We start from the raw sequence: 22,605 nt of genomic DNA on the forward strand, positions 1-22,605 counted from the left end.
CTGGGGCACTTTCCTCATGAAGAGGAGACGTGGCTTGGGTGGCTGCAGATGTCAGTTCTAAAACATTAGATGTCTTCTGAGAGCTGCCACCAGTGACTTCCCTCTGCAGCTGGTCCTGTTGGTCGTCCTTTAATAAGATGGGATTATTTCAAACTCTCAGGTTTGGAATTTTGGGCCCCTCTGACCATACTTGGCCTGAGATCAGATTTTGCATATTTAATCATCGCTGGGGCCGGCCAAGTAAAGTAAGAAGTTAGAATGGTAGGACAACAGCAAGGTTTCCAAGAAGGCGCAGTGTCCTCACAGCCCTAGGTGTGCCCTTTGCACAGGGGACAGCTCCTTGTAGCCAGGACTGTCCCACAGACCTCGGATCCCCCTGTTGTCCTCCAGCCATCTCTCTCCACCTCAAAAGTGATAACAGGGTTTGTTTCTAATACACTTGAATTTATACTTTTCCCACTTTCAGCCAGCTTCTTTATGTTGGGCCACCCCAGAGCTACTGAGGCTGAGAAACGTCTTGAGGTTCTGGGCAGAAATGTACCAGGTTCTCCAGGCCGCAGGGGGTGCCAGCTGTGCAACATGGCTTATTCAGGTCACGGTCACCACTGCCCCTCAGGCAACAGGAGCTTGCCTAAGTTCTTGTGTGCGGGCACTGCCGGGCTCTGGCTATGTGGGCTGAGGTGGTTGGCTGCTGGGCCCCAGGGACAGTGGGTGTCCATGGGGATATCCCTTCACACTGAGCTCTGCCATAACTGTGCAAGTGACTGTCACCTGGAGCCATGGCTGGACCCCTCTCGCTCCCCAAATTGTCAGCTGTATTAACAGACACTTGTCCCATCGAGCCAGCAGTGTTAAAGTATCTTGTGACCTGGGAAAGGGAAAACTGGCCTGTGCGTCCCTTTCCCTATCTACTGCTGTCTGGGTGATGGCCTGAGGCCCATCAGGCCCCACTCCACTCCCCTGTAGGGCAGGGCGTTCAGTCTGAGGCCTGGAGGGACCCAGTGCCCATAGGCCCTCTGTGCCTATCACTGGCCACTGGGCCTTCCTGTCCCTACCCACCCCCAAAGGAAATAGCCGCCACCTCGCACTAACCACTCTTGTTGTCGTTCTGTTTATACACACACGTGTGCACTTTGGGCTAACTAGTAACCTGTAACTATGGAAACGGAGGCTGCCAGCACAGCTGCGAGGACACGGACACAGGCCCCATGTGCGGCTGCCACCAGAAGTACGCCCTCCACTCGGACGGCCGGACGTGCATTGGTGAGTAGGTGCCTTGTGGCCCTGCGTTGGCCACTCCCTGCCCTTCCTGATTTCCCAGATTGGGGTTGAAGGGAACCAAAGAAGGACCCATGGTGGAGATGGCATTGGCAGGTGTCCCCATGAGTAGCACCTGTGGAGACTTCTCCTGGGTCCTGGGGTCAAGTCCCCGCTGGGGATTCTGCTGTCCCCGGCCTCCATGCGGGTAGGTGGCCTGGAGGAGGAGGAAGGTACGAACCTCAGAAGCAATAGTCTGCTCTGAAGCTCAGGTGTTTCCTGGCATGGAAAACACTCGGCCAGACTCGTGTGATCAGCATCACCCGTGAGTTCTGTGGGTACCCTGGCAGCCTGGCACACCTGGGGCTCCTCAGAACATGCTGTGAGCAGCGGGTGGCACTTTCTGGGTGCAGCGTGGGTGCTTTGAGCTGCTTCGTGCCAAGCTGAAGGACTTCCTGGCCACCTGAAGTCCCTTCTCAGTGCCCCCCCCACCATCACCTCACCTGCCACGTGGAATCCTGCATTGAGTTTCAACCACCTCCCTCCTCCGGGCCGTATTCCCAAGGGGAAGCTGAAATATTATTTAGTGCTGCAATCACCTGTAGTTTTGATTTGTTCTTTTCCTCCCATTCAAAAATAACAGCAAAATTTTTAACTGAGGAAAAAAATAGAACTTCAGAGCCGGTACCCAGTCTGCCCGCTTCTTCCTCTTCGGTGCCGGCACTTTAGGAACCCCCACGAGTCGGGAGCCAGTACTTTTTTTTTCTAAGGCCCCATCTCTTCTTGTCACCCAGGAGCTACCTCCTGAGGGACTTCCGTGTACCAGAAAGGGGTTGGTGCAGGTGTGGGCACACGAGGCCCAGAGTTGCCGTCGCGTTCCACCCCCCGGGACTGCGCCCTTGTGGCTTGGGAAGCAGGGTGCCCTGCTGTCCCCTCCGTGGTCCAGGGCTGTCTCACAGGGTGCTGCTGCCTGCGGTGGTTGTCCCTCCCTCTGTGTGGTCTCTTCTCTCAGACAGCCATTTTTTATTTTGTTTTATCTCATTCCTCCTGCTTTTCTGGTGATGGTCCCTGATTGCCTGTCTTGTCTGATAACTGACACTCATTAATTATTTTCAGAGCCAAAAGCCAAAACCAAACCAACCAACTAATCAGAAAAAATTAAAAGCCAAACGGGGTCTCAGACCAGTGTCTCTATTGCAGCCTGATCCCATCTAGAACCCCCTGTCCTGCGCCTCTGTCCCTCCGCTGTCCTGCCCACCCCCCCGGCCGCCCGGCCTCCCTCTTGTCTTGTTTGCTCAAGAACCCCAGGGTTTGCGGTGCAAACCTCCCAGCCTGTGTCTAACCTCTCACGTCTGTGTCCTCCTGACTCATCCTTCCTCATCTATTTTTTATTTTCCAACGTCTGTCGCAAGTGACACTCCCTGCCTGGATCTGCTTCCTAAAGTAACGTCCCCAGCCCGCGCTTTCCTTCTCCCCTCCTTAGAAACCATTCTCCTCCCAGCCCTGCCAGTGTAGCCTCCACGCCAGCCAGGATGAGAACCCTTTCATCTGACCCTGCTCACTGCCACCAGGGTCCCCCTTGGGAACAGTGTCCGTCCTCGCTGCTGAGGGCTCTGGCTGAGCAGACGCTCCCCCCGGCGAACCTCGCAGCTCCTGCACAGGAAGTGCCTTGCACACTCGCTGCACAGCCAGCTGGCCAGGCCTGTTCTTCCCTGCACGCTCCTGAAAGGCCCGCACCCTCCTCGCAACCCCTCGTGAGCACTTGGATGTTTAGCTCTGGTGCTCTAGACAAGCAGGCAACCAGCGCTGCCCAAACTGACCCCTGGTTCTTCCATCTGTTCAGTGGAATCCATTGTCATGTGCACGTGTGTCTTCCTCTGTGTGTTTTGTTCTTAATTTTGCATGAACGACACAGTTTTGTGTCTGTCCTCGGAACAGGGCATCTGCTGTCCCAGGCACATCCATCACCGGACCTCGCAGCCCTGTCCCCTTGTCCTGTGCCTGCCTCTCCCGCCCGAGCCGTGGGGCCTGTGACCGCTCTGCAGGCCGGTCCTCTCGCTCCTCCTCCTTCCTGTTTGCACAGGGCCGCTGTGTCCTTCCGTGTCCCCGGGTCATGTGTGGTCACCCGTCTTCTGCACGCCCCAGCCTGCCCTCGCTGCCTATCTGCTTTGCCCAAGTGGTTCCCGGGAGTAGCCCCGGGCAGGGACGCCTTGCTGGCCTGCATGCGCGTCCGCTCTGCGTGCGCCACGCCGAGAGGCTGGCTGTCTTGGGCCGCCGGAAGTGGGCTCTCATTAACCACCGGCTCCGTGTTTGTCCCTTACTTGTGTTTTAGAGAAGGATGAGGCTGCAATTGAGCGCTCTCAGTTCAATGCCACGTCAGTAGCTGATGTGGACAAGCGGGTGAAACGGCGGCTCCTCATGGGTAACACTTTTCTTCCACTTCCTTTGTCGTACTTGCCCTTTCGTGTGTGGGTGTGCTGTGAGCACGTGTGTGCTGGTGTGTGGCTGGTGTGCACATGTGTGTGGGTGCGTATGCGGCTTGATGTGTGCCTGCGTGTGTACCACCACACGTGCTGCCTGTGAGTGCGGGGGGGCTCCACTACTAGTGGGAATCACTTTTTCCTTTTTAAAGTTTTAACCTTCACCAGACACGTGTTACTTTGTGTGTTTGTAGCACCGAATCCGAGCCCCTGCCCAGTGACCTGAGCGAGTAAGGAGACGCGCGCCCTAGGCCGCCTCTGCTTGCTGTAAACACCCACCTGGGCAGTTAGGTCCCGGGGCCAGCAGAGCCACACTGAGACTCAGAAGCTGAGGGGCTTTGGGGGAAGGGGTTCCGGGGGGTGTCACGAGTGAGGGGAAGGAAGAGGAAGATGCAGCTGCCTTTGACAGGGTGCCGAGTGTAGACGGGAAAGCAATGGTTCCTTGGCTGTGCGGTCACCAGCTGCGGGCTGCACAGAACACAGGTGGCAGCCTGCCAGCATCATCCTTGACATTCTGATGGCTCACACCAGCCTGGCAGCTGTGGGATGAGACGGTGTCATCCCCATTTCTCAGAGGAAGGGACAGATGCCCCTTGGTGCGCTGGCTGCCCAAGACCACACACTGCTCTGCAAAGCTGAGCTCAGCCCCCAGAGCCCGGCCATGTGGGCCATCTTAAGTGTCGGGTTGCAAGGCCCTGAAGGTCCCAGAGAGGTCACCTAGTTTCCTGGTCCCCGTGCAGATGTCTAAGGGCCCGGGCATCAGAGAGGAAGGGAGGAGGGGCAGAGGGCCCTGTGCTGGTGAAGAGCTCAAAGCCTGGCCGGCCTGGCTTGGTGAGCCCTTGCACATGTGCTGGGAGGACAGGTGCCACCCGCTTCTCAGATGAGAACGCAGGCCAGGGTTCTGAGTGTCCATGCCTGGGCACCTGGCCAGGCGAGTGAAGCCTGCTGTCCACAGTCTGGACAGCGCTGCAGAAGTGGGAGAGAGGTGGACTTTGAGGCTCATCCCAGGCCCCAGCAAGCAGGTGTGGACCCAGCCCTGCAAGAAGACTTGAGCCAGCACAGTAGATATCCTGGAAAGGTGGCTGGAGGTGGGTGGCTGTCGTCTCAGAGAACTCTCTGTCTCCCTCAGTAGGAATCGGGGGCACAGGGTGGGGGAGGGGCAGGAGCTTTCTGTCCCCGGAAGGGCCAAGCGCTATGCGAGTGGAGCAGGGCCTCTGTCCTTGCTTTCTGTGGCTGCAGTCAGGGGCCCACAGTGCCCCCCTGGACACGGAGAATGTAGGCCACCTTCCCCTGAGCCGTCGAGGGGAGCGGACTGGGGTCTATGCCGACAGCAGGAGGAAACCCAGGAATGGACAACAGCTGGCCTCCCTACACTCCCACCTCCGGTCCCACTCTTTCTGTCCTTGGGCCTCCCTGAAGTTCTTGGGGCCAGGGCATCCGGGAAGGTTGGTCTTGGGGCCCCAGGTGAGCCCATGGTTCAAGATCTCCTTAGTCCCCGTCTGCAGAAGGGCCTGTGTGGTAAAGTAGACTTCAGGCCCAACCTGGGAGACCCCAGCGAGCGATGCCTGCCCCAGCTATACTAATAGAGGCGAGGTCTGGAGAGCAGGGGAGGTGCCACTCTGTTCTGCCTTGTGCTGGTCAGAGCAGAGCAGATACCAGGTTCTGAGCCAGGCCCGCATGGAGAGCTGCCGAACACAAAGGGGCTCAGAACGGGGTGAGATGGGGGGTGGCAGATTACTCTGGGAGACCCTGGGGCTGGAGAGCACTGGAGCTCCATCGGAGCCCTAGGAGAGAGGTGGGTCAGACAGATGCTGACACAGACAGACCCCAGGCCGCCTGGCCCCACGGGCCCCACGCACAGCCCCTACCCCGGCCGGCTCCCACTAGAGGACCAGGATGAGGACCTGGTATAAGGGCGGGTGGGGACTGCTCGGGGCCCTGAGCTGCTGAGATGGCCACGCAGGCTTCTCCCGCCCTGAGGACCACTCATCGATGAGGCCGTTTTTAGCCTGGACAGGCAGTAAGCAGAGGAGGAGTCTTGGGCGGAGGGCAGGATTCATGCCTGCGCTGTTCGTGGGGGACCGCACATCGGCAGAGATTTGTCCTGTGAGCCCAGTGTGAAACTGCTCTCCCCGAAGTGTCCAGGGCCACATGCCACGCCCCTGGGGACACTGAGGCATCAGGGCTCCTGGGGGGGGGTCCACAAATGCTTTGTGCCCAGTCTGCAGAGGTCACAGCTCTGAGACACCTGCAAGTCATTTAAGCAGCTGGCCCACCCCTGACCACAGCCAGGAGCCAAGACAGGGCAAATGCAGGGGATGCAAACGCGTGTGCTAAAGCTGGGGCACTCAGCTGTGTCTGAGTCTTCTCCCAGCTCGTCTTCCACCCAAGTTGTGGCATTGTGATTCCAGGGGACCAGAGTTTAGAGACCGGAAGTGACCCAAGCCCCAGCCTGCAGCCTCCCAGTGGGAAGACCCTGCCGCTTCGGGTGCGCTCCCAGAGTAGGTGGCTTTGGCCCTGCTGGCTCCAGTGGTAGGCACTGTCCTTGCCATCTAGAGAGGGACAGAAAGAGAAACCAAGAAGCCAAGGGTCACTGGGCCTCAACCCAGTAGCTGTGCCCACCCAGGGTCCTCAATGGCACCCACCATCACTGGTCACAGGAAGCACCCCAGTCACTACACACAGGCCAAGCCCAGCTCAGGTGACACATACGTAAGAGGGTCAAACTCAGAGCCAGGGTTAGAGTCCCATGACCATCGTTAGAACTTTGGATTGCAAAGTGCTAGTGATACATTCATTCATCCGGCACATCTCCCGTGCACATCAGGCAGGAGCCCGCCTCAGGGTACAGATCAGGTCCGCACAGGCCCAGGGTCCCTGGAGCAGGACTGACAGGCAGCTGAGTCACACTCGCCAGCGCTGGTCTCCTCAGCTTCCTTTCCCCAAAGCGTCCTTAGGATGTGTGTATGTTTGGTGCCTGTGGCTGCCATGATCATCTCTGTGGCTTACAGCAGCACGACTTAGAGGCAGCCGCTCACAAACGTGACACAGGGATCCCTGGGCCGACATCCCGGTGTCAGTGGGCTGTGTCTCTGCTGAGGCTCTAGGGGACAGCTCTTCACCTTGCTGTTTCCCACGACTGGAAGCTGCCTCATTGCTTAGCCCACGGCTCCTTCCTTCAGGGCCAATAGCCTGGTGGCTCTGAGCCTTCTCTGCTATCACAGCCCTCGCCCCTACCCTCTCCCCATGCCTCCTTTTTTTAAGGACTGTGGTGTACCTATTATGTGCAGAAAATCCAGGGTGATGCCCCAGTCCAAGGCTCTTATCCTATCCACAATATCCCTTTTGCCTTGTAAGGCACAGGTTCTGGGGATTAGGATGGAAAAAGTTTTAGGGGCCACTGTTAGGCCTGTTACTGGTCGGACCTGAGTAAAGAGGGTCTCCCCTTAAATCAGGGCCCACGCTCCCACCCCCTTAGCTGGTTTAGCCAGGACCATACCTTCTCTGGCCTGCAGGGGGCCTAACAGTCCTGAACAGGTGGGCAGTGCTGGCCAGGGTGGGTTTCCCTCCTTCCCAGGCACCTGACGTCTCCAGCCGTCCTCTGCCTGGCTCTCACCTTACCAGTGTGCTGCTGCCCAACCCTCCAGAGGCCACATGGTCAGCCAGCAGCAGCCTGGGCCAAGGGCTAGCCCTAGGATTCCCTATCCCCCACCCTCCAGGACAGGCAGATGGCGCCCAGCCTGGGCATGCTCAGCAGGCACTGGCTGCTGTTGGTGAGGGTTCTGCACAGAAGGGTCTGATGCTACCTCCCAGGTCCACAGGCTAGAGGGGTAGCCCAGTACAGAGGCAGCGTGCTGAGCCAGCTGTTGGCCAGCTGCTCAGCCTCGCTCCATCTCCTTCCTTAGCCTCTGTAGTCCGGGCTTGATGATCACACCCTAGCTCCCTGCTGAGGGTTGGGTCAAGGGGAGGCTACTTATCAACCCCTTCTCTGACCTCAGCACCTTCGGTGCCTAGAGTAGGGACCAGAGTCAGGGTCAGGGACGTCGTGCCGCTGGTGCCCCTGCTCCTGTCACCTGCTCTGATGCAAAACATCCACTGTCCTTCAGAACCTGCAAACCAAACCTCTCCTGAGGTCTGTCACCTCTCGCCCTCAGGCCGCCCTCCACCCCTCTGGCTGTAGACCTGGTGTGGTCCCCCAGGTCCAGACAGACCTCCAAGCAGTGATCTGAGCACTCTCAGGCACATGACTGAGTGACATTTCCCACACTAGAGAACTCCTCTGAACAGGGCAGTCTTGGGGCGACCAAGGTCCACGGGATGGGGTCTGCGCTGTAGGCCAGTCAGCACAGGGCCTACCAGACCCACAGAGTTACCCGGGCCGAGTGCTGCAAGGCAGAGTCCAGGAAGCACCCAGGTGGTCTTTGAGCACCATGAGTAGAAGGACCCCATCCTCTACAGTCTCCCACCTCAGCAGATGGCACCAGGAGTGGGCATTCGCACAGTTAGGGACAGCATTATACAGCAGCAGCATGGCTAGGACCAGGGAACAAACATCAGTGGATGGGTCAGGACCTCTCCTCTGCCCCCTGCTGGAAGACAAGAGGCAGCATAAGGGCTGTTGAATGTATCCTGCACCCTGTTCTAACGTCACAGCCAGAGTTCAGGGCAAGAGGAGACCAGGGCCACCATGTAAGGACCACACCGGCAGAGTGGCCTTTGTCTCAGCACTAGGAGCCAGGGGAGGGTCAGCATTCAGCAGGTGGACAGGGAAAGCCCATGGTCATGCTTCACAGCCACCTCCACTGGCTCAAGCGCAGACAGCAGGTGCCAGCTCAGGCGGGGACTTTTAGGTCAGACCTGCAGGGACAGGGCAGGTGCAGGACACAGGGCCCACAGGATCCACCGCTCCTGGTGAGCCCTGGTACACTACAGGTGGGAAGCCCAAGGCCAGACAAGGGACAGTCATTTACTCATAATCCCCTGACTCTTTGGAGCAAAGCCTGGCCATAGCTGATTCACTTTGTAAGGGGTGCAGAGCTCCTGGCGGGGCCCTGCAAGGCAGCCTGCATCCCCTCCCCACTCATCTGCTGAGCCCTGATCCCTGCAGCGCTGCCAGGCCCAGCCCACACTTTATGTCATTCCTCACAGAACTCCAGGGTCCCCGTTCATCAATCCAGTCACTGAGCACCATGCATCAGCCACCCCCACTGTCTGGGCCCCTGAGGGACACAGGGGCCACCTTGATTCAGCTCTGCCTGGAGGGGGAATGGCCAAGGAGGGCACCGCCACAGGAAGGGACCCTTCCTCCCCAAGGGTCGGAGGCCAGGGTCAGAGCAGTTCAGACAGTATCTGGGTAAATCAGCAGTGGGTCTTGGGTGATGAGATCACGTCCAGGGGTACTAAGAAACAGAATTGAGGGTGAGCCTGGGGTCATGGTCACACTAGTTTGCAGAGCACCAGCACCTCCTGTGTGGCTTCAGGGCCATGCAGGAAGGGTGTGGCGCCCACTGTCAACCCTGTGACCATCAGGAAACAGACCCGGGAAACGAAGGCACTAGCCCGGGCACTCACAGCCAGTGCACAGAGCCACCACTCCATTTATCTGACCTGCAGCCCATAATCCACATACTTGGTGACTGAGACTCCCTCAGGGGCCCTGCTGGACCCCAGGTGGTACCCACAGGCAGCGCCCAGGCAGCCTCCTTTCCCCGCCCTGGCCTGTGTACACAAGGCACAGGGGAGCACCCTTCCCAGGGGCTTCTTGTCTGGGAATTTCCCCTGTGCCCTTTAGGCCCCAGCCAGTCTTCTTCCTTGTCACCCAGCTCCACTGCTCAGGCCCTCCTGGCCCCAAGGTTGGCCCCTCCTTACTGGAGTGTGACCCAGACGCGGGCCACTTCCCAAGTGCTCACCCTGTGCAGTCACTAGGCCCCTGCCTTGAGGTGAGCCCGTGGCTACTTTAATATCCTGCTGTCTCCGTTCCGAAATCCTGAATAATTTCTGACGACAGGCCCTTGGCTTTTACTTCACACGGGCCCCACCCTTCAGGTCGTCGGTGCCACCTGGCCGCATTCTTCTACCTGTCTGAGCCCCTGGTCCATCCTGCAGGAACATCCCCGCGGGCTGCCAAGAGGCCGGCTGAGGCCAGTGGGTGAGACGTTGCTTTGCCAAGTGGGCAGGCTGCACACAGGTCTGTCGCTGCCACTTCTCCGGGAGGAACAGAAGGCTCTCAGGCAGAGCCTGGTAGCTCTTACCTGGGGACGGGGTACGAAGAGAGAGATGGGGCCCTCGGAGTGCAAAAGGACACTCGGGTTCGCCTCTGCTCAATTTCCCTTTTCAGCCCCAGGACCGCAGTTCATGCAGCTGGGTCCAAGCACAGATGGGGGTTGGCCGCCCTGTGAAATGCGGGGGCCCCCATGATTTGGGGGAGACCTCGTCTCCCAGCTCCAGCCCACACTGAGGCCCTGGGAGGGGACCCAGGAAAGGCCACAGAGGGAGAAGCGCCAGGGGAGTGGCCCTCCTGCAGGGTCCAGCCCTGTGGTCCTCTCAGTGACCCGCAGTTGAGATGCCACTGCCTGGAAGCCGGCTGTTGTTTTAATCTCTCTGAACCTGGTGGTCTGACCGCCTGGTCTGGTGTCCTCTGGCCTGGCCTTGGGGGACAGAGAGGTGAGGCTGCTTTTCAAGACGCTCAGAGATGGAAGCTGGGCACTCCCCTGAGCTCATGGCCCCCAAAGGCAAGAGGCCCCCTCAGCAGCACCCAGGACCCCACCCCAGCCACCTGTCCTATGAATGCAGAGGCCTAGGTAGAGCAACACAGCATCGCTGTGTGTGTTTTAGGCCGCTCATCTGCCACCCTGGGACAGACACAGCTCAGATGGGCCCAGCGGGAGCCACGCCCCCCTCCCGGCATGGTAGAGGAGGTGCTGGAGCCCAGGCAAGGACAGCCTGCCAAGGTCCAGAAAAATAGACTGAGGATGGGCCAGGTGCCTGTGCTCCCTCTACCCACACCTCGCCACCCAGCACCAGGCCCGGCATAGAGAAGCCCTTGAGAGCCCAGAGGGGCTCAGCACGGGGCAGTGGCCAGAGACAGGGTGATTGGAAGGCTGGGCTGGGGAGCAGCGATGAGAGCAGGAGCTGAAGTTGGACCATGTTAGGGAAGCAACAGGACAGTCCGTGGGAAGGTGGCGGGGGTCCCAGGATTCGGAGGGAGCAGGTGTGGTGACAGCCAGCGGGCCCCTGTGTGGCTGCATTGCGCCCCGGAGCAGGGGCTGGCTAGGTCCCTCCAGCTCCAGCACTGTGTACAGCCTCGGACTCCTTGTCGGGCAGCTGAGGGCCCAGCACTGTGAGGGCAGGAGCGTGAGGCACGGGAGGGACGTGGTGGCCATTGCTGGCGTACATGAACCAGGGCGAGGTGCTGTGGGGCAGCGGTCAGCACCCAGGGACAGCCCACGGGGCCTGGCGGTGGCGGCACAGGGAAACTAAAATAAAACTGCTGGGGCAGGAAAGAGTCCATAATGGGCTCGCAGAGGGGGGTGGCCGTCCGCACTGAGTCCCAGCCTCAGCGGAGGTCCCCGAGGACCCCTTAGCACTCTGGAGGGTCAGACCCCAAGGCCAAGTGTGGGAAAGGCCTAAAGCTGCCAGGCCATCTCTCGCCACCGTGGAGAGGCCCAGGCCGTGCGCCTCCTTCCCCGGTGCTCCCACCCCACCCCTGAGCCTTAATTACCTGCACCTGGGCAGCAGGCAGGTCTCTTCCATCTCCCACAAGAAAGGCTGTAGGGGCTCTAGGGGAGTTCGTCGCCCCTGCTTGGGGGTGGGAGGCAGGATTTCCCCGTCTGGGAGCTGAAGGCAACATTTGGCAAGCAGTCATTCCAACACCTGGACCAGCACTTTCAAGTGGGCTTATGTGACCTTCACCTTGGCCCCGGGGAGAAAGGCTCATCCTCGCTTTCTGGTTGCAGAGCTGGGAGGCAGCCCCAAGGGAGGCCTTTGAGGAGAGACCATGTGGCATGGCGCACGGCCCAGCTGCCCCAGTGCAGAGAAGGGCTCGGCCCCTTCCTGTGAAGAGGCTCAGGCAGGCTCCTCTCAGGGGTGGCCTATGAGCCAGGCCCCAAAGGATGACAGGGAGGTGGCAGCATAAATTTGTTCACCACAACCACGCACACCCAGCTGGAGCCCTGGATCTGTGCGGATGCTGAGAGCCAGACTGAGAAGAGTCAGGGTGAAGGAGAGTCCGCTTTTAGGACAACTCCAGCTCTGCCCAAGATGGCAGCCATGACAGAGAGGGATGCCGGGCTTCTCTCCCTCCTGCACCCCTCCTCCAAGGTGAATTTCTAGAGAAAAGCACCGTGGACTTGATCTAATTAACAGCATGGACCGCTGGCCCCTGAGAATCCCCCCCGATTCCCGAACTCCTTGTGGAGGGAGCCCTGAGCAGGCAGCTGGCAGAGTGGAGGAGAATCTGCCCGAGAACCAGGGGCAACCAGGCAGAGGCAGCGGGGAACTCGGGTTGTGAAAAATGGGCACCTGGCGCCTTTCTGCCTCCTAGCAGCGAAGGGAAGAGCGAAATCACCATTTGCCTACCAGGTGCTCAGGAAGGAACCCAGGTGGTGGGAATCAGGTCTGTGAGAGCGGCCTCCCTGCCTGTGAGCTGGCTCGGCTGGCCCTCTGTGGGCCTGCTGAGCATCACTAGCACCGCGCAAAGGCTGCGGTGACCTCGCCTGTGCCCCCCGCCGCTCAGCCCCTTTGAATTCTGCAGAAGGGAAAAAAGTACTAGACGGCCTTCAAACAGACAGAAACCAGACGCCGCTGGCGCACGGTTCAGTGAGAACAGATGTGAGGCTGAGAGCCTGGTGAGGTGACGGATGGAGTGCAGGCTGGGGACCCGCTGCTCGGCAGGCTGCCAGGGCCGAGAGCCACTCTGTAGAGGGATGAGAGGGGAGCCTCAGCTGCCGCCTGCAGCCAGCCATTACTTCTGGAGTTGGAGTCCAGGCAGGCAGTTAAGACCCTGGGCAGTTAGATACTAGGTATGCTCCCCTTAGCGTCGGCCCCAAACAGTGATGGTGCCCATTGGTGGTAACCTCCACCCAAGCATAGGCCTCTGCCACTTACACACAGCTCCTCAGCACACGGGAGCCTCCCTGCCACCCAGGGGCACAGTGCCATCCGCTCATGTTCTCAACGGAGAACCTGAGGCCCAGAGAGGCTGCCCGGCTCCCCTGGGGTCCCACGGTGAGAGTATCAGAGCCAGAATGTGCACCAGGTCTCCCCCCTCCTAGGCCATCTCCCCCCGGATGGGGAGAGACGGTGGCCCCTGCCCCAGGAGACTGAGCGCCTGTCTCTTTCCCTCCCCAGAGACGTGTGCGGTAAATAACGGAGGCTGTGACCGGACGTGCAAGGACACGGCCACTGGCGTGCGATGCAGCTGCCCCGTCGGATTCACGCTGCAGCCGGATGGGAAGACGTGTAAAGGTCAGCACAGGGGCCGGACGGCCGGTCCCTCGCAGCCACACAGCTGGGCCCGGCTGCTGGGCTGGATCGGGACGGCACACGAAGGGCAGGAGGAGGGCGGATCTCCGGCGGGGCTCCAGGAAGTGCCGGTTCTGAGGCGCAGCATTCAACCAGTTCCTGAGCCAAAGGCCTCCGCTGTCCACGGGGTGGACAGTTAGGTGTCTTCTTGCGGGGCTTCCTGGACCTGCAGTCCCCGGGGACACTGGGCCGGGAGGTGCATGTGTCACTGTAAGCCACTGTCACGAAGTTTCAAGAGAATCTCGGCTGAAGGAATCGGGAGGCAGGAGGACCAACATCTGACCAAGAAAATAAGGAGGCTGGAGCCTGGCAAAGAAGGCAGCGAAGGAGGGGCGGGCCTGCCGCCGGCAGGGAGCGGAAGTGGAGGGGCGGCTTCCGGCTGCTTCCTTGACACCCCCACAAGTTGCCAGGAGCCCCTGGGTGATGGGCCGAGGAAGGCAGGGAAGGAGGGAGCCAGCCAGGCATGGGACAGCACTGGAGTTGGGCCAGCTTGCCGAAGAACCAGCCTCCCACTCAGGACCAGCCAGGCAAAGCCTGGGCCTTGGGCAGGGAGTCAGGCCTGAGCACCCTTGTTCACAGAGTGCACAAAGCCCAGGTCCCCGCCAACCTTGACCAGGACAGATCCCGGAAGGGGACAGGGACTCGAACTTTGCGAAGCCCAGTCAGTGAAATTATTGAAAACAGAGTTTTAGGGTGAGTCAAAAATAAGTCAAGGTAGACTGTTTTTAAGCCTATAAAAATAGACAGCAGTGGCCTTTCCTTCCTTTCCAGCTCGCTGGGAAAAAGCAGTGACTGTTGACAAAAATAATAGTCTTTCTGGAGCCTGTTTATTTTAAAGTAACCCCCCCCAAGGTTACCACTCTGGCCATCAGTAGCCTGATGTGTCCCTGGTAGGCACGTGGGCAGACAGGTAGCACCTCATCCTCACCACACGGACCTGGTGCCAGGAGTGACTAGCAAGGAAGCCTCACAGCAGGGATGTGACCCGAGGCCTCCACATGCCACAGTGGGACCCTGGCCTCACCATTGGCTGTGAGGCAGGCTGAGCTGGGCAGAAGGGCAGCGCAGGGCTGAACCCTGAGGGAGGTGAGGGCAGCAGAAATGGGGGTCTGGAGCCCAGAGCTCCCCACCAGGAGCCAACTGTCTGGGGGAAAAAGGGCCTCGGCATCATGTGGCCCAGGAGGGGCAGCTGGGAGAGGGGCTCCTGCGTCTGCCTCTGGCCCCCACCCCAGTATCTGAGGGGAACTCACCCCCAGCTCCATTTCTGAGGTGTACAGGAGATTTCCAGGCCCAACCCTTGTGGTGGTCTTAAAACAATGGGCCCTGTAATCAGGCCACCCAGGCCCAGCCTCTGGCAAACCCCTGGGACCCTCACTCCCTGGCCTCGGGGTGTCTGTCCTGTAAGAGGGGCCTCTCCTCCTGTGTGACTAAGATGGCACTGTTTGGGCCAGGTAACAGTAAAAAAGGCTGAGTTGCGGTCTCTCCATGGGTGTAGAACTGGAGGGTCTCAGGACCTGCCTGGGCCTGACTACCATGAACATTTATGAGATCATCGAGTCAGGAGGCAGTCCAGACCCCCGGGTGGGTGTCTTCAGGGTTTCCCGGCTCTGGCTGGAGAGGCACCCACGGGCCTTGGCTGGGGCAAGCTCAGCTGGGAATCCCCAGTGGCCCAAGGCCCTGGCCCCTGAGATGGTCTCCAGTGAGAGCCCACACCCCAGCCCTGGTGAGGCTCCAGGCAGGACTTCAAAGGGGCAATTTCAGAGGTTCAGGGCTCTCTGGAAGCCAGAAAGCCATTGGCAGGGAAAACCGGTGGCTGGAGGGGCAGGAGTAACAGAGGGCTTGGAAAACCCAGAGCCAGAAGGCCTGGGTAGCAGGATCACAGGGCAGGTGGAGGCACAAGAGGGAGGTGGGTGGGGGTGTCTTGCCTATTCATGGGGACTGGGGGCAGCAGGGTCATTTCAGGAGCATGGACTGGCGGGGTGCAGTCTCAGCTTCCTGTTTGGGGTGGTCCTGCTTGCGTGGGGATATCTTGCAAGAGGATGGGCTTCCTGAGCTGGAACCTAGATTTCCCTCAGGGACAACAGCCCCTCCTCTAACCCCTGCCTCTCCCCAGGACCCTGGGCCAGGAAGCCCACCTGCCAGGGCTTTCATCTACATGGCACAAAGGTACCTTGCCTGCCCTCCACCCTGGCCAGCCAGTGCCACAGGGTGATGCTCACAACACCCCTTGCCCCCCCAGCTCCCACCCCAAAGCCCTCAACCCATAGGGCAGGAGGTTGCCTAGCTGTGCCCTGGTGGGATGCCGGAGGAAGAGGCACAGTGGTCCTGCGCAGGCCCGCGGCTCCTCCCACTCTCTAACCCCATACACACAGCCCAAGCCCCACCCAGGCAATGCGCTCAGATGCTCTGCTCACGGCCCAGGTCCCTTCTGTGGGCTGGGATCACCTCCACTTACTGTCCTTCTTGCACTCTCGCTCCTGCTTGGCTCGGGGTTCCAGGCAGGAGCAGACACCCCTCTGTTGTCCCTGAGGCCCTCTGTAACTAGCCGAGAAGGCTTCCCAGAGGGGAGCTCCCCCAAGTGGCAAGGCGGGCTCTGGTGCAGGGTGAGCAGGTGAGAGAGCGGCAGGAGCCCAGGCTATGAGCCTCTGCCAAGGGGCTGGACATTGACCCTGGGTGGCAGGGGGGCCTCAGCGACCTGCTGGCATGTAGGGCACACCATGGATTTGCTGTGGCCAGTGATTTGCTGGCTGCCCCCCGGAAGGTGGGTGGGAGATGAGGGGGTGCACAAGAGTGGCAGAAGTTGTACCCCCAGTGGCTTGGGCAGGTTGAAGGGCCATGTGAGCCCAGCACCCCTTCTGCACCCTGGAGTACAGAGGAGGAGGGGTTTCCTCAACACCACAGCAGCCTGGGCTACTAATAAACATGCTTTCCTCCAAAGTCAGCTTGCTGCCGGGCGTGGTGGTGCACGCCTGTAATCCCAGCACTGGGGAGGCTGAGGCAGGAGGATCGCTGTGAGTTTGAGACCAGCTGGGGCTACATAGTGAGTTCCAGGTCATTCTCAACTACACAGTGAGACCCTGTCTCAACAAACAAACAAACAAAAGTCTGGTTGCTATGGCAGCCCTTTGCCCCAGGCTCAGATGAGGAGAAAGGGTGGGTGGTTCTGAAGGCCTAGGCATTCCTGGGGCTGCGGCTGCCCATGGGCAGCCCCTGCCAGCTTAGTGCCTCAGCTCTTGCCCACTTTCCTAGGGGAGACACTGGCTGACAGCCTAGTTCACGGGTGGAAGCTTGGGGCGGTCCCGCCCCCTGGCCAAGAGCACAGGTGGCAAAGCTATGAGATGGGCGGCCTCTCTCCTGCCAGCAGCTTCGAGCTAGATACTTCTTGCTGCTGTGATCCCAGGGCTGCCCAGGAGGGGCCTGGCCACGCCTGAGCCCTCCCTGGACCTGGCTGCGGTGAACTCTCTGCTTCCCTAGTGGCCTCGGGACTCCATCTGTGACACAGAGCTCCCAGAAGATCCCGAGGGAGGGCTTCGCAGCGCAACCTGGGGCTCCCAGATGGCCTGGTGCTCTTTTCCGGGACGGGGCTCCCAGTGCCCCAGGCCCCCAGACCCATGCACATTTCTGGGCCCTAGGTGTCAGGAAGCCGGGGCAGAGTAGGAGGTTGGTGGCGTTCCAGCCCGGCCTTTTCCTGCGTCCCAGAGCTCACACCTTTGCCCGCCCCTCTCCCCACAGACATCAACGAGTGCCTGATCAACGATGGCAGCTGCGACCACTTCTGCCGCAACACTGTGGGTAGCTTCGAGTGCAGCTGCCGCAAGGGCTACAAGCTGCTGACGGACGAGCGCACTTGCCAAGGTGAGCCCCATGAGCCTGGGTGGCCCTTGTGGGGTCCTCTCAGGACCTAGGTCACTTCCAGCAGAGAGGAGGTGGGCGTGGGGTGGAGGGGCTGCACGGATGCACGTGCTTCTCCCACTTGGCATGCGCTCCTGCCTGCTTCTCCTTTATGTGTCCTCTGTGACCCTAGGAGCCATCCAGTACGACCTGTCCCCTTCATAGGTGGGAAACTGAGGCCCAGGAAAGGATCCACCTGGCTCCTCCCCTCCTTCCGCTTCTGCAGGGCCCAGACAGCTACAGCTCCAAAGTGGGTGCTGCCACCTAGTGGAGTGCACTGCGGGCTCCTCCCACAGTCCGTCAGGGTCCCTGGGCGCCTGCTAGGAGCAAGGGTGGTGGGAGGACAGGGCTGAGCACCCGCCGGGAACCCAGCCCAGGAAAAGCCCAGCAGCTGGCATGGGTGCCGAGGGAGCCTCGAGGATGGCCTGTGGAGAGGGGTTCGCAGGCGATGGCACTGTGCCCACAGGACTAGCTTTGGAAGAGGACCCAAAAGGAGGGTCCAGAAAGGACTCCACTTGTCCCCGGACCGTTGGGGTACAGCCGGTGGTTCTGTCCCTATGGGCTCTCCATAATTAAAGCTACGCGTGGCTGGATCTGACTCTGGGACCTACAGCTCAGAGGCCGGGCAGCCAGAGGCCCCACATGGCCCTGCCAGTCACCGCCCCCCAGTCCCAGCCCTGTCCTCACCAGCCCCCACCCACGTCTCTGCCCCTTCCTGGAAGTTTTCTCTGAGTCCCTGGAGCCCCGGGCTCCCACACCTGGCAGGCAGGCCTCCAACCTCCTTTGGCACTCGGTGCTCTCGGGCTGGGGACCCCAGCACCTCCCCAACCCCCTGACCTTGACACAGTCCCCTGGGCTCCTCCTAGCCCTTTTGCAGGTGCTCTTCCTCTCTCCCAAGTTGGCCCCATCCTTCAGGGTCTATCCCCAAGCTCCAGGAGGCCTTCCCAGATGCTCCCTGCCCCAGAAGGGATCCCAGCCTCTGAGCACCCTGAACGTACCCCCTTCTGGGTGTCAGTGGTTTATACACAAGCGGTGTAGCGACTGTCAAAGTCACAGAGGGTCATGTTTTCAAAGTGAGCTCTCTGCTGCCGTGCCCGCAGCTGGCCAGGCAGTGTCTGCTTTGCCCGGCAGGGCCCCCGTCCGCCGTTTTCCTCACAGTTTGTGTCAGGACACACTTGTCTCCTATAAAATATGGTTCGTCTCCTCCTTTCCAGTAATGGGAAATCTGAGGCTCTCCCTCTTTCTCTTGTTCCATTCACTTCCAGGAAGCTCACAATCTAATGTCACAGCCTATCAGAGCTCCTTTCTTAAACCGTATGGCTGACAGATTTCCCTTTGCCCTTATTTGTGCTTTTCTTCCTATGGGAAAGCACACTGATCAGGATGCGGGAGGCCTGGCTTCATGTCCCCATTTAGTGACCTCCTTCGGGCTTCCCGGAGAATCCCGGTCATTTTCTTGCCAGCAGGTGTGGATTCACTGCTGCTCCTAACTGCACCCGCGTGTGAGATGTTAAAGTGGCAGAGATTCACAACAGTTCCTTCTGTTCAAAATCTTTCCACCCTGCTCACCTCCAGGACAGGCGAGAGGTGGCTTCTAACCCAGAGGCAGAGTTAGTGGAGGAAAGCAGAAAATAGAGCAGCAGCCACAGGCAGCGTGACATTACCGTGGGTTGACGGTCCCGAGCCTCAGGTCCCGGGGCCATGCCACATGCGGTGTGCCCTGGGTGAGTGGGAGTGACAGGCCACGCCACCACTGCGCACTGAAGCACCTCCCCGACTCTGTCCCCTGTGGCCCCACAGACATCAATGAGTGCTCCTTTGACCGGACCTGCGACCACGTCTGCATCAACTCGCCCGGGAGCTTCGAGTGCCTGTGTCACCATGGCTACACCCTCTACGGGACCACCCACTGCGGAGGTCTGCAGCCCGCCCACCAGGGCCACCTCCCCCTTGAGGCACGCTCCGGGCCACACGGCCCCCTACACTGCACCCCACACCCCAACCCTGACCTTGACAGGCTGGGGGGCTGGGAGGGACCTCAGCAAGGCGAGGAACTGCTGGGCAGGGGGGCTCAGCCATGGGCGAGGCAGGGGAAGACAGGAGAAGACAGCAGACATCTGTGCATGGCGGCTTGGGGACATAGCTCCAGTCGTCCTAGTGGTGGAGAAGGGCAGGGTGGAGGCCGAGGGTGCGCAGAGAAGGCTGTGTGGGTCATGGCTGGACCGCTGGGCACAGGCTCAGGCACACAGATAAGGGACCAAGGCCACCGTATTGCTGGCTCCCAGAAGCTCGAGGATGTTGTAGAGATGTGGACAGGACCATGCAGGGGCTCCAGAACCCAGGAGGACCTGAGGTCTGTTTCCCAATACTGAGGAAGCCCCGAGGGTCTACGTAGGATGCTTTGCTGCTTTGTGGGACAGAGTGACCCAGGATACCCATGGGGAGCGGGAAGGGAGCTGCACCCTTGGAGCTGGGCACAGGGCAGAGTGTGAGGTTCTGCGTGTGTTCAGGGCAGGGCTGAGCTCAGCGGCTTGGTCTGTCCCAGCGTGGCCAGCGCAGGTGGGAACTGGTGATGGTCGGACTCTTGCCACCTTCTCTGTCGCACTGGCGGAAAGTGTGAAGCTGGGGTGGGGTCAGGAGATGGGCACAGTGGTACTGGGGGCTCCGGGACATGGCCGCACTCTCCTGGGGGCAACCTGAATGCTTCCTGGCCGCTGCCTCCCTGATTCACAGGGCCCTGAGTATCCGGGGTTCATCTGGGGCTCCTGGCCAGAAGAGGAAGGGCTCAGAGGTGTCTCCCTTCACTCCAGCGCCTACCTCCTCACAGGAGAGGAAACTGAGGCTGGAAAGGGGCTTATGTGGAGCCCCGGGTGAGATCAGGCCTCAGGGCCCCTGCTCAGGAGACCAGGTTGGACTGGGTGCCACCTCGAGGTCAGAAAAGTGCCCAGGGTCCCTGGAGAAGGGGTAGGTTTGGGGTCCATGAGGAGCTCTGCATTCCCGTGTGCGTGTGTGGCACGTATACATCCCACAGTGGTGTCGGGTTGGGTCGGTCCGGGCCCCGCCAGGCCCACCAGCCTCCCTCCTGCCCTCACTCGGGCCTCTGCTTCCAGATGTGGATGAGTGCAGCATAAGCAACGGGCACTGCGACCAGGGCTGCGTCAACACCAAGGGGAGCTACGAGTGCGTGTGCCCGCCTGGCAGGCGCCTGCACTGGAACCGGAAAGACTGTGTGGGTGAGTGGGGGGGGGGGGGGGGGGCAGATTGCTGGCTCTGCCCCTTCCGGGGGGGGGGGGGCAGGGTCTTATGGAGGAGGAGCTTGGAGTCACCAATCCTTGGAGAAGGTGGGTATGGAGGACCTGCCTCCCCAGCCCCGGGAGGGACCTCTAGGGAACAGGGGCCGGAGTGGAACGGGAGCGGAGTGTCTGGCCAGTGCCAGCCCCACAGTAGGGGCACCAATACCTCTTAGAGATCAAGGAAGGAGGGAAGCAGGTAGACCCTTCCAGGCCACACCCCCAGTGACCCTCCTCCTCCCACCAGCCTCTCGTTTAGCTCTGAACTCATCTGTAGGCTACTCTGCTGGTGAATATCACACCCCATGATCCCATCACCTCCCAAAGCGCCGCCTATGAACCCATGGGGCGCTGGGGGGGCAGCGGGATATAAACCAGAAGTTCTCTGACAGCCCCAGTAAAGACCTTCAGATGGTGACCTCACAGTGCTAGAAAGATCACAGCTAGTTTTCCAAAAGCACAGGTGATAAAGACAGTGGCACTTCTGAGTCATTTACGAATAGCTCTCCAATAAACTGCGTCTGCATATTACAAAATGAGTAAGTTGGAACATCTCAAATGAGGAACATAAAATCTAATATTTTTTCCGGGAGGGGCTGCTTCAATATTTCCAGAAAATAAACAACCATTGCCAATGCTTCCTTATAGCTCACAGGGTCCATTTGGAGAGGCCGCGTGCTGTCTCAGTGTCTGGTTCCAGGCTGTCTTCGCAGCTTGCCCGGGATTGTGTAGGTCACAGGACAGTCATGAACCAGTCATTTCTTCTGCTGCCAGGAGACAAAGCTCCTCTCCATCCGTGTCTAGCAACACAGCCAATCTGTCCCCGCCAGAAGCTGGATGTCTTGGGGCGACGTTAGCAGGTGTCTGCGTGAGGCAGTCGGGTGTCCCAGGGTGGCCTGGCCCCGCCAGCTAGCATCCTTCTGGGTGTTCTCATTGTCCCTGTCGCTCCTTTCCAGAACAGAAGCCAGGTTACAGTGGGCCCAGATGGAACCCTTGACCCTCTCCAGGGTTGTGTCTCTGTGTACTATGAAAGGTCCTCACCCAGGGACTGAAGGAACAGCAGCCTGGTTCACCTAATGACCCGAGAAACCAGTTCCTCTAACTTCAAACTCTTCTCCTTCTGTTAGAGTCAGTCAAGTTCTCTTTTCATAGACTTGCAAAGTCTCACCCTCCTGCAGAAGCTTTTCAGCTCTCTGTAAATATTTACCCTTTTATTTTTTGCAAGAGAATGTGCCTTAGAGAAGGTCATAGTTGAGCAAGCCAGAGCCATTTGGGTCCCTTAGAACTTGACTCTCCAGACTGCATAATTCTGACACATTCTGCCTGATACTTCCGTTCTTCCTTTGTTTTTGCTGCGGTTGTTATTAACAGCTTTACTGAGAGTAATTCAGTTGGCAAACCATTCACCCAAAGGATTTAAAGTGTGCGGTTCTCAGCCGGCATTTAGCTCAGCAGTTCGGTGGCCTGCCTTGCAAGCGCAAGGACTGGAGTTCAGTCCCCGGTACCAGAAAAAAAAAAAAGGAAAGTAAAGTGTGCGGTTCTTTGGGTTTAGTGTTCTCAGGCTATGCACCCATGGTCAATTTTAGAGCATTTTCATTTCTCCAAAAAGAAACGCTGTGTCCATAAGAGTCACTCCCCACTTTCCCTAGTAATTACACTACTGGTAATTTTGGATTTGCCTCTCCTGGACATTTCATGGGAATGTAATTATGTAAAGTATTCTGACCAGTTTGTTTCATTTGGCATTGTGTTTTTAGAGTTTACCCATGCTGGAGCAGGTATCGTTATTTCAGCGCTTTGTATGGACAAATTCTCTTTCACTTGGGTAGACCATGTTTTCTTTATCCACTCCCCACTTTTTGGCCATCACGGGTAATGCTGGTGTGAGCCTTTGTCCCCGTTTCTATGTGGACATGTTTTCAATTCTCTTGGGTGTATACCTAGCAGTGGACCATGTTTGACTTTGAAGGAACTGCCAAACTGTTTTCCTCTCTGGCTGCCCTATTTTACATCCTTGCCAGCAATGTGGGAGGGTTGCGATTTCTCCACATCTTCGCCAAAACTGGAACACTTGTTTCTGACTTTTTTTTTTTTCATTACTGGGATTGAACTGGGGGCCTCATCATTGAATTACAACCCAGCCTTTTTTTTTTTTTTTTTTTTAA

General features: G+C 59.1%; 1 protein-coding gene across 1 annotated transcript in view; it reads left to right on the top strand.

Moving 5' to 3' along the window:
* The window catches only part of Scube1 (signal peptide, CUB domain and EGF like domain containing 1), a 105,454-nt gene that overhangs the window by 60,069 nt on the left and 22,780 nt on the right, over window positions 1-22,605 (top strand). Inside the window, exons 6-11 of the mRNA XM_010634380.2 lie at window positions 1,147-1,263; window positions 3,590-3,679; window positions 13,086-13,202; window positions 16,992-17,114; window positions 18,951-19,067; window positions 20,261-20,383. Coding sequence (XP_010632682.1) covers window positions 1,147-1,263; window positions 3,590-3,679; window positions 13,086-13,202; window positions 16,992-17,114; window positions 18,951-19,067; window positions 20,261-20,383 — 687 coding nt within the window. The remainder of the gene's footprint in view (window positions 1-1,146; window positions 1,264-3,589; window positions 3,680-13,085; window positions 13,203-16,991; window positions 17,115-18,950; window positions 19,068-20,260; window positions 20,384-22,605) is intronic.

This window comes from Fukomys damarensis, unplaced genomic scaffold (assembly GCF_012274545.1).
Source record: "Fukomys damarensis isolate Sample0158 unplaced genomic scaffold, DMR_v1.0_HiC HiC_scaffold_19, whole genome shotgun sequence".
Classification (NCBI taxonomy): Eukaryota; Metazoa; Chordata; class Mammalia; order Rodentia; family Bathyergidae; genus Fukomys; species Fukomys damarensis.